Source organism: Terrapene carolina, unplaced genomic scaffold, assembly GCF_002925995.2.
Source record: "Terrapene carolina triunguis isolate 2854851 unplaced genomic scaffold, T_m_triunguis-2.0 Scaffold88, whole genome shotgun sequence".
Taxonomy (NCBI): Eukaryota; Metazoa; Chordata; order Testudines; family Emydidae; genus Terrapene; species Terrapene triunguis.
Window position 1 is genome coordinate 14,423,886 of NW_020664439.1, and position 12,034 is coordinate 14,435,919.

Here is a 12,034-nt window from a genome sequence, read left to right on the forward strand (position 1 = left end):
TAAGAACCTCACTTCTTCAGATGCAAGTTCTTGCATCTGAAGAAGTGAGGTTCTTACCCACGAAAGCTTATGCTCCCAATACTTCTGTTAGTCTTAAAGGTGCCACAGGACCCTCTGTTGCTTTTTACAGATTCAGACTAACACGGCTACCCCTCTGATACTTGACAAAAAAGTAAAGACAGTCCTAACTCTACTACCTGTAGCTTAATTTAAAAATGTAAGTCCCACAAGCAAAATAGAACCTTAAACTACTAAAAACCACCTGCTTTCTTTTGAGGGTGCATAGATGGACAAGTCTACTAATTAGAAAGCTGCAAAAATTTTATTTTACATTAAATCAGGAACCTACACTCACCTCCCTATAGAACATTATTAAAAATGTTCCAGGCTACATCATATGAAGGAAGCAATTAACAAATGAAACACCACACAAAAATGAAATAGTATTTTTTCAGAGAACCCAATAATATATGCAACCTTTATCTAAAAGGCCTTACAATTATATAGCATCTTCCATCCTGCATAAATTGTAAAGCAATTCTCATTTAACTTGTTCACCCACCATTGATGCAGATACACCTAGGACAAAAGGGGGTCACTGCTTAACAGCAGTTAAACTACACAACAGTTCAACAGAAAACAAATACCACCAAATCCACTGAAAAACTAATTTAATCACCTAAATTAAAATTTGGCCTGAATACTAGTGTTGTCTCCTTCTCTTGCAAAGACTGCAAAGGATTTTTTACCAATCACAAATGGCCAAGCTCTTTTGTTTTTCCATCTCATTTAAAAGATGGTAGTAACCTCCAGCAGCAGCAAGGTGCTTTCCAACACCATGCTGAGGTATTTAATTCAGTACCAACTTAGCTGGAATCATGGGTACCCAATACCTATCAAGACCAGGCCCTCAGAGAGAAGTGCTGCTAAATCACCAACACCTATAAGACTTGGGAATCGCCTTGAAACTCTTCCATGTAAGGGCTGAATAGACTTGTCCCTGCCTATCTTGAAAGATCTGATGACACCACAGCTAGTCATAGTATGGTCATAGAATTGGGGGGGGAAATACACATTTCTTGTAAAAATTCTAAAATTAGTATTAGCACACCTTTATCAACTCAAACACCTAAAATGCGGTGAAAATGAACAGATGGCTAGTTTTCACAGTCCAACCTGTTCAACTCCATGCCACCATTTAATCTGAAATATTAACTAAATCTAGTGATGTTCTTTCAATGTTCACGATTAGGTAAAATTTAAGAGCATTTTCACATTAAAGAATGTATACCATTGTTAAATGGGAATTTTCCAAAACAATGCCCATTTCTTTTCAACAAGGTAAATAACGTTGCAGCTTTGTTTTGTTTTGTTTTTTTAATTTCAAAGCCCTAAATGTGTTACAGTGAAACTTAACTGATGAATATCCAACTTATTACTACATATTTTATTAGGGACTAAAGGCTAATTTGCTTTTATAAAAATATGGCTTGTGACTGTGAAATATAGCATACGCTCACAAAGGCACTGATGTGATATGTTTATTTAACCATATGGTCTGAAGTGAATAGTACCAGTCATTATGTTGAAATTATTTCATTTATTTGGAGCTGAACAAATGTATGACAAACCATCTTTCCTTTCTCCCCTCACCCCATCCCAAAATGCACACCACAGAGAACACGTACTATGAGTCTAAGGCTATGTCTACACTACAGCTTATGTTAACATAATTTATGTCACTCGGGGAGTGAATAAACCACCTCTCTGAGCTACGTAAGTTACACCAATGTAAGCGCCAGTGTGGACAGCGCTATGTCAGCGGGAGAGCTTCTCCCGCTGACATAGCTACTGCCGCCTGTGGAGGTGGTTTTATTATGCCGACGGGAGATGCGCTGCAGCTGTGTATGTGTAGAATGCCCTAAATGTTAATACACCAATAACAGCTTCTGCCACCTGAATACTCACAGTTTTAGACTAGTTCAACAAATTATCCAGGTTCTTTCTGAAATCTCGGCTCAGACTCATCCATGTGAATCTACAGACGTTAAAGCAACTTCTTTAATGCTTGGACGGATCCAAACATTATGATAGCTAATGTAAATTTTAATTTCACTTCAAGGTACACCATGTACCCCCCTCCACCTCCCAGGGTCAAAACAAGCCATAAAAGAAGCTAATGCTCCCAGAAGTAGAGTTTTCTTTCAGCCATGCAAAGGCCACATGTACCAGCCACTCTGATTTGGAGAATGTAGGAGTGTTAATGAGACTATCAGCCTTCTTTATTTTTTAAATACAAAAATTAAGCCACTATCTCTTTGCTCTGCAACAATAGCTTGGAAAACTTAAAACTAATGTAAGCTGATCACTGGGGTTGAAAGGAACAAGCAGCCAGGCTACACGTATGCAAAAGAAGGTTGGGCAAAGTGAACATAACTATCCTATCCATTCCATATAAAATGCATCAGTTTACAGTTTGGGGTATATTTAAAAAGACTCATTTTACATAACACACATGTATGGGATCTCTCTAACCCTCTCCAGAAATCTTTAAAGTAGCCCTGTATTTATTGTTGCAATAACAGCTTACATAAATAGCTGGTTACATTCTGGGGGTTGGCAGAAAAATATTTTGTAGGATTATCCAAAAATAAGAAAGAGCTCTACAGGAAATTAAGATGGTCAAAAGCATTGACAAAATATGATGTATAAACAAATACAATAACTCACTTCAAGTCAGACTGATCTAACCAACCAATTTCTTGTAGATGAAAGTTAATTTCTTGTGATATAAGTAATAAGAATCCTTGGTGAGAGTCCATCTAACAGCTCTTAAAGTCAGGTTATTTGTGTAAATTTATAAAACTTCTTGTTGTTAGCTCAATGTATTTTCACAAGAAACTTATAGAATTGGATATATTAAGGCTATTTTGTCTTATACGCTACATTCTGACACTTCAGTATACACTCATGGCCTTTATCTTCACTGGTCAAAAGTCACCACAAAATAGTTCAAATGCAGCTGCAGTAAAGTCAGGCCTGCACTGACTCATCTCTAACAAAGTTTTAAAGACAGAACTAGCATGATTTTGCTCCATCCACACAGGTCAACTAAATCATGTTAAAATTATATTTGTTATTTGAGAGCTTTTTAAGTAGTCCTTTAGCCAGCAACAACTGGCCCATTGTGACCTGAGTAGAGAAACGCAACATAAGAACGCTATAGTACTTTAACAAGAGGGTAAAAGATGGCAAAAAAATATAACTCCTTCCCTTATTTTGGGAAAATAACTAGAACTTCAGTGTGTGTTTTGTGCAGCAGACTTATTACTCTGCAAAGGCACTGTTTTAGTCCCTCAAATGTGAGCAATGTTTACAAAATATAGTTAATGTACAGACATTCTTTATTATCAATATACAACATAATATTATGAATTAATCACTTGCCACATTTAACATGTCTAATCAAACTGACTTGAACATCCATTGCAGTGTGAGTTTTTCTGGCTTCCGTGTAACAGTTAACTGACAAATTAAAGAGATTTGTTGAAAAAAACTTGCAGAGTTTATTTAAACCCTATGCCAAGTTTCATCTCCAAATTTTTATAGCTGAATTATTGATGCTGAAAGGTGTGTGTATAGGTACATATTTTAAGTGTTAAGACTATCTTGTTATATTTTTGAAAATGGCATTATTGTACAGGCTCTGTACTCCTGAAAGTTCATACACAAGATTATTTCATTGTACAACCTTAAAGTAACCGTTGAATACCTAATGCAAATATACAGAACTTTAGTAACAAGATAATAAAAAGTTATTTCCATTACTCTTTCTAGATTTAAGTAATTTCAAAAGGTAAAATTAAAAAAGAGCCCTAAACCATCTGTTTTTTTGTGTTTGTTTGTTTGTTTGGTGGCCTAATCCCACAATCTAGCCACACTCAAATACCCATATGCTGTAATGTGCATGTAACAAGACAATGTTGCATAAACACCTTTTTTAATATGTCAGAGTTAAACTGGTCACACAAACTTATTTCTTTCTATTGTGAATAGGAAGGGTGGTTTACTGCTCAAGGAATTCTAGACATTGACTGCTTCTGACTACTGAACAGCCAGCCCACTTCAGCCTCTAGATTCCTAATTACTCTAAGGCTACGTCTTCACTACCCGCCTGAATTGGCGGGTAGACATAGATCTCTCGGGGATCGAATTATTGCATCTAGTCGGGACGCGACAATCGATCCCCGAATCGACACTTGTACTCCACCAGCGCAGGTAGGCGTAAGGGCCGTCGACGGGGGAGCCCTAAAGGTCGATTTGCCGCCGTCCTCACAGCGGGGTAAGTCGGCTCGGATATGTCGAATTCAGCTATGCTATTCGCGTAGCTGAATTTGCATATCTTAAATCGACCCCCGTAGTGAGGACATAGCCTAAGAGTCTGTCTATCTGCAATTAGACACCCCCGGCTGGCCTGTGCCAGCTGACTTGGGGTCGTGGGAGCTTTTTAACTGGGGTGCAGACATTTGGGCTTGGGCTGGAGCTCTACGATCCTGTGAGGTGGAAGAGTCCCAGACCTCAACCTGCAGCCTGAGCCTATCCACACTGCAACTAAACAGCCCTTTAGCCAAGCCCTGGGAGGCCGTCAACTGGCACAGGCCAGTCATGAGTGTCTAACTGCAGTGCAAACACAGGGACTGTTTAATTGTGGTGTAGATGTTCGGGTGGCAGCCTGGGCTCTGGGACCCTCCTGCTTCACAGGGTCCTAAAACCCAGGCTCCAGCCAAGCCTGAGACCTGGTCTACACTGGGGGGGAGAGGGGAAATCGATCTAAGTTACGCAACTTCAGCTACGTGAATAACGTAGCTGAAGTCAACGTACTTAGATCTACTTATTGCAGTGTCTTCACTGCGGTAGGTCAACTGCTGACGCTCCCCCGTCGACTCCGCCTACACTTCTCGTTCTGGTGGAGTACCGGAGTCAACGGGAGAGCGCTCAGTGGTCGATCTATCGTGTCTTCACTAGACGCGATAAATCAACCCCTGCTGGATCGATCGCTCTGGAGGTAAGTGTAGACATGCCCTGAAAGTCTACAACACAATTAAACAGCCTCTTAGCCCAAGCCCCATGAGCGCGAGTGAGCTGGCATAGGCTGGTCGCAAGTTTTTAATTGCAGTGTAGACATACCCTCTGCCACTGCCCTTGAGGGAAGGAAAAGCAGAGTGAGTGAGATTCTGTATACCAGCAGCTGGTTAATACTGAAGGACATTTCTATGGAGGGGCATTTGCACCAATGTGTGTTTCTACACTCCTTAATTACAAGAAACTAAAAAAAACTGTGAAGTAAAGTAATTTTGCAGTAAAATAATGATTCTTAGGTAGAGCATTTGTGATTGAGCAAGTTTTTAACACTGTGTTTACACTTATGCTATTTTTAATTCATACATGAACAAACAGCAAAAACATAACAATTTGAAAAGAAAAGTGCAAAATTATTTTACACCTTTCCATTATCATTCACCCATGTTTATTATAGGAAAGAAATGCTAAAAATGTTATAGATAAGTACAGAATATGAAGGGCCATGGCCATCATTAGGGAGTAACCATGACATTGCTAGATTTCAGGAACCTTACTTGTCCAACAAGGTTACCTTTTCCAGATAATGGAATAGTAAATATTTATTCCCACATGAAAAACTGAAACAAAATGAAGGAAATGGAGATGTAATACTGCTGAAGATATACGACAAACAAACAGAGAACACAGAAATGGCACAACACTAGCAATATTAACAATTCAAAACTAAGAATGATGCATCAGAATTGGAGAAGGTAAAAAGAGAGAACAGTAACCAGATATGAATGTAAATACTAAATACAGGTCCCAGTCTTGAAAACACATGTAACTTCATTTACATGAAGAGTCCAGTGAAGTCAATTGAGCAAATTACACACGTGCCTACATCTTTAGAAAACTGGGGTTATAGTTTTTGGAGAGTGTGATAACTTTTCTCTCTTGTAATTACTCGCATGATAGTAAACACTTAAAAGCTGTCATTCACTTCCATGTTCTTTTTTCAGTTAGAAATCCTTCATGAATTTTTGACTGGGTTTGGTTGCAAAAAAGGAAATGTATTTTAAATATCAAAACCTGAAAAATACTATCAACAGATGTCAGCTTCTACTTTGGAGTTTGGAGGCCTTGATGTCAATATATACATAAATGTGTTAATTGTTAAGGAACATAATTAGATAACTTTTGTGAAATAACTGTAATCCATTCTTTAAACAACTCAAAAGGAAAAATTAAAACAATGCTAACAAGAAGCAGTTTGAGGGGTAAAAAAAAAAAATCAAGCATTCTCAGCATTTATGAGAGCAGGGCTCCGTGTGAACATTCTTTACCCACGAACAGCATTTTATATGCTCGGTTACAAGAACTGTCAAAAAATAAAATGCAAAATAATGTTTATTCTAATCATTGAATTTACCCTTGTTAGTTTACCCTCATCTACATATATAAAGAGATTTTATGCATGGATCCTATTAGACAAATTTAAAAGATTGCCAGAAAACTTTTATTGTACAAGAGTAGTTTGCTGTAAAATAGATGCACAATTTTTGTCACTATTAAGTTTTATGATAGTCGCTCTATGGCAGGGGTTCTCAAACTAGGGGTCGGTCACAAGGTCATTACATGGGGGGTTGCGAGCTGTCAACCTACCTCCACCCCAAACCCCGCTTGCCTCCAGCATTTATAATGGTGTTAAATATATTTAAAAGGGTGTTTAATTTATATGGGGGGTCGCACTCAGAGGCTTGCAATGTGCAAGGGGTCACCAGTAAAAAAGTTTGAGACCCACTGCTCTATGGTATACAAGCTGTCTAAGGCTGTTTCAGCCAACCAATTATTATTTTTCTATACCTCCAAAAGTTCTAATAATATGAGGTTTATGCACTGAATAAGAGTGTATTAAAAATAAATAATTTCTTTGGAGATCACCAGCCACAGATCACTTAAAACATTCTAGTCTTTTAATACACAGTACACACTGCTCCTTCCTTTGACATTCACTGTTCAACATAAAGAATTATTGTTGATTAGAAGTAGAGGTTAAGAGGGAAGCTGTCCAGTTGAGTCAGAGTCCTAAATGAAAAGTTCCAGCAATTTAAAGAAGTCTTAAAATCCTCAACTTCATTGGCAAGAATTTTGGCTAAGCAACTCCTCTGCCATATTATGTGCTGGTGAACTGATGTGAACAGGTATGTCCAGTTTATATGTGAAGGCAACACATATGAATTGTTTGCCACTGGCTACCTGGATCAGGTGTAACATCAAAAGTTATGATAAACATTAAAAGCCAATGACTCAACAGAGCGTCTCCTTTTTAACAAGTGTGTGTGTGTACACACACACACACACACACACACACTTACTTGCAGGAAATCACGAATGATGACTGAAGTTTTCATATTTCTTGTAATGCTAGAAACCATTAACAGCAGTCTTCGCATTCATGTGCTCTAACCTTCAACTGAAGAAACTGTCGAAGCACCAGCAAAGATTTATGGCAGTATAAGTTAATAACTAGGCCCATTCACTCAGTAACTAAAGTGGCTGGTAATCTCACAACTGGATATATGAAACAATCCTATGAAAGTTACACAGAGGCTAAGTTGCTACCAACTCTTCATATCACCTGACATTTTACCATCTGACCTAAAATCCCTGCAACATGAAGTCTCCCATATGCAGAAAAACTAGCCCAGAGATGGATTTATAAAACTCCTTATTTTGTTTACATACATCTATAACTTCTGATTCCTTGTCTGAGAGCCTTTCATTGGTAACTGCATTAAATATATTTTCATAACATATTTGCATAGGTTATGAGAGGGAAGAACCACCACCGGTGCGGGTTCCTCTGCATGCTTCTTGTGTGATGGAAGGTCCCCCCCAACCGTCTGTAATGTGCACTCCCCCAACCCCGATCCCCTGTAAGTGCCTGTGCTGCTGCCCCCCAAACCCAATCCCCAGTGTCTGTAATGTGCCCCCCCAAGCTCTCGTGCCCAGTGAGTGCCTGTGCTGCCACCCGTCCCTCAGTCCAAGCCTCCAGTGCCTGTGCCACCGCCACCCCACTGAGCACCAGTACCACCACCCACAACCCCAGTCCCCAGTAAATGCCTATGCAGCCTGTACTGGTGCCAGTCCCCAGTAAGTGCCCGTGCCGGCCCCCTCAGTAATTGTTTCCGCTGTCTCCCCTCTCCCCGAAGCAAATGCCCATGCTGCCACCTCACTCACCCCTCAGTCCTGGTCCCAGTCCCCACTGAGTGCCCATGCTGCCGCCCCGAGTGCCAGTCCCAGTCCCCAGTGAGTGCCCGTGCTGCCATTGCCCCCCCCAATCCGGTCCCAGTCCCCAGTGAGTGCCCATGCCACCGCCCCCCAGTGCTGGTTCCAGTCCCCAGTGAGTGCCTGTGCCCCCGCCCCCCCCAGTCACAGTCCCCAGTGAGTGCCCGTGCCACCGCCGCCCCCCCAGTCCCGGTCCCCAGTGAGTGCCCGTGCCACCGCCACCCCCCAGTCCCGGTCCCCAGTGAGTGCCCGTGCCACCGTTCCCGGTCCTGGTCCCCAGTAAGTGCCCGTGCCACCGTTGCCAAGTCCCAGTCCGAGTCCCCAGTGAGTGCCCGTGCCACCGCCCCCTAGTCCCGGTCCTTCCTCCCCCACTCGGCCGCGGTGACAGGTTCCATTGTGCTGATAACAGATGGGGGCACAGAGCGTGTCATCCTCCTCCCCCCGGCTCCCCAGCCCCCAACTCCTTTCCCCTGCCCTCCCCCGCATCCCCCGAGTTTCTCCCCCTCGCCCGCCGCGGGGAGCAGGGTGACAGACCGGGCGGCTGCGGGGCCTGCGGCCGGGCGGAGGCCGGGGCCTGGCGCGGAACCGGTGCCTGGGTACTCACGGGGAAAGCTCGGATCCGCATCTTGGTGTCCTTCCGGCTGCCCGTCCCCTTGCTCAGGTTCGACATCTTCGGACCCGGCTCGAGCGGAGCCTCCTGCGGGGTGAGGGGGGGGCTACGGGGAGACCCCGGGCAGGAGCCCCTGGCGACCTTCACTCCGGGCGGCGGCCCCCGGGGTGTGCGGGGCGGGGAGGAGGGAGGCGGCTACGGGGGGTTCTGGGCGGCGGTGGCGCAGGCCCCTATCTCCAGCGGCGGCGGCGGCGTTTCCTTCACCCTCGTCCGCCGCGATGGCGGACAAACATCGCTCAGTGCGCAGGGCCAAGCGCCCCCCCACCCCTGAGACAGATCCGGCCGCGGCGGCAGGAGGGGCGCGGGGAGGAGCACGACGGGGAGGGCGGGCGAAGAGGTGGGGGCTCTGCTGCCTAGCTCTCGCGAGACTTCGCTCCGAGCTGTCACCGGCTGCAAAGGGGCGGGGGGGAGAGGGAAAGGCAGGAAGAGAAAGCGCGCTGGGGGAAAGGCGGCCGCTGATTGGCTGAGTGCGGCGCAGTAGGGGAGGGGCAAACGCAGAGAGGGTCCCATGGCTGGCCTGGGGAAGGGGTGCCTGGTGGGGAGGGAGCAGTGACGGGATTGGGGGAAAGGGGTCTCTGAGCAGCCCCAGCTGCTGTAGAGAGTCTGTCAAGGGCTGGCAGGAGCCTCTCTGGGCCCATAGACACCACATACTGGGCCTAGTGCTGCCCCTACTCATTGCAATCAGAGCCTTGGGCCAGCTAGGACTAGAGTGCCTCACATTGTTAGCAACTGGCTGAGCGGGCACAGACGTTAGGCCCTGTCTACACTAGCCACCTCTTGTCCTTTTACCTCACGTCTCAGGTGTTTTTCTTAAAGTCACAGCTCCTGGAATCAGGTGACTATAGAAGACTCACAGCTGTCCTTTTTTTAAAACAAAGTGGGGGGGGCGAGTTGAAAGTGTGACCTGAGTTCACCTTAAGGCTCAAAGCCTGAACAGAAAACAAAAAGAGACCCCAGCATTAATTATTTTTTTTAAAAGTTACAATTGAGGAGGATCTGACTTGTGATGTTTGAACACTTGGAGTTGGCAATAGTTGACCTGAAATTTGTCTGTCTATTGCTATCACTGAGGCAGCTCCCATGTTGGTAATAATCATGCAATTGGTAGCATAAATGAGGTAGATGCCAGCGTTCACCAGGGTTTTAGCCATCGGGTTGCTAGACCTGTGCTGAGATGGTTATTAATATGCTGGTAGTTTGGCAACACTAACTAGCGCCCGATGGTAGCAATGGTGGGAAATCTAAAGGAAACAAAGTCAAATGTAGACACAGCCTTAAACATAGGCCTTAAACATAACTCCTTTCAAACCTGTATGGACAGGGCAAAAGCAAACAGTGTCTTTAAAAGACAGGCCAAGAAAAGAACTGCACAGGCATATTGTGCCTTTTCCTGTTATTTATCAACCTGAAGTTTCCCTGCGATTAATTTTGCCTCACTGAGTCATGGCACTCATGGGTGTTGTACTCCTTGGGAGACTCATAGTCATGTTGAAATACATTTTTGTTTTCCTTTTTTTAATTTGCTAATCACAACATATGCTTGAGAAATGAGGATGCCACCTGAAGCAATACCTGTGTGAGAGTGAGGCTAAATATAGGTCACTTGCAAATTAGGACAGTTTATATAACAGGGATGGATGTTTTGTAAATATCAGATTTTGCAAGTCAATGGCAGGTTCAATTGCTCAGCGCCTCTGGCATTCAGGTGGGTCACTCAAAAACAACAACAAAAAGTTAGTAGACACTTGAAATTTGAGCCTAGGTGACTAGACCAAGATCCCATACAGGCACAGGCAGGAATAGAACTCCTAGCTTTGATTCCCAATCTGGACCCTAACTATAGGAGCATAATTCTTCTTATGATAGTGTACTAGTCTGAAAAATACCTAAGATCATTATACCACTTAAGCAGTTTCCTAGCAAAACCTGTAAAACTTTGGCACTGAGGGTACATAGGTACAAATATCCTGTGAGCTAGTTTGCCTTCTGTAATAGTTTCTTCACCTGTTTGTTCCTTTCAGTTTAAAACAACCACTGCCCATTGAGACTAATGCAAGTACCTCTTCTGTACGTTTTTAATCTCCTGATCAGCATTAAGTATACACCGAAAGGAAAAATTATATAACAGCAGCACAACAATAACGAGTCTTAATGATTTCAGCATGACTAAAGTACAGTACCATTCAGCCCTTCTGAAAAGTACAGTTTCTAGAGAATAATGTCTAGTTCTTAAAGCGCTTTTCATTAACAACCAAAAAGAAAAGTCAAGTGGTAGGAGATGCAAAGTTTTCCTTCTGACTGCCAATATGAAGAATATGGTCCCCAGACATTGGAGCTTAGGAGATGAATCCAACCCAGCCAATTAAGTCTAAACTAAGAATTTTGCTTGCAAGAAGTTCAAAGGGTTGGGAGAAAGATCCTACTTTAAATTGCAGTTTGGATCTCAGGTGCCTGCAAAAATGGGCAGTATCCACTACTGCCGATTGGTCTAGCACAATGTCTTCTGCTACTGTTTTTGTGCTTTCTTTCATGATATGCCCTTATGCTTAGGGCAACCTCACTAGCCCAGTGTACCAGGCTCTCATTTCCTCATTCTAGTCACTCCTAAAGACTCACTTCTTTTTAGGAGGTCCACAAACAGTAACTCAGGTCAGTCAAATGCTCAATCCCAACATGTAACTAGAGTAGGGCTGATGATTTAAAAATGAAGTTACAACCATGTCGGTTCTCCTTGGGAATCTTTCCTAACTTTAGCTGTATTTTGCACTGTAAGATTATTTGGCACTATACAAGACTCAATAATATTGCTGGTTCTTACTTACTAAAATTATTAAGAGTAAGGATTGTTGCCTCTTCTAATTTCTGCTCCCATCTGTAGTAGAAATAAAGCAGTTTTGCTAAATGTAAGGTCTTGTGCTCACACAAGGGACCACTGGAATTGCTGTTAAGTACCAGTGGTGTCAATCAGAGGGGAGATGGGTGGGTGAAGAACAGCAAGATTGACCTATGAAC

The 12,034-nt window shown here is 43.2% G+C and overlaps 1 protein-coding gene across 1 annotated transcript in view; it reads right to left on the bottom strand.

The window, feature by feature from the left end:
• The window catches only part of CUL3 (cullin 3), a 106,865-nt gene extending 97,560 nt beyond the window's left edge, over window positions 1–9,305 (bottom strand). Inside the window, exon 1 of the mRNA XM_026649962.1 lies at window positions 8,957–9,305. Coding sequence (XP_026505747.1) covers window positions 8,957–9,022 — 66 coding nt within the window. The 5' untranslated portion in view covers window positions 9,023–9,305. The remainder of the gene's footprint in view (window positions 1–8,956) is intronic.
• Between the last annotated feature and the right edge of the window lie 2,729 nt (window positions 9,306–12,034).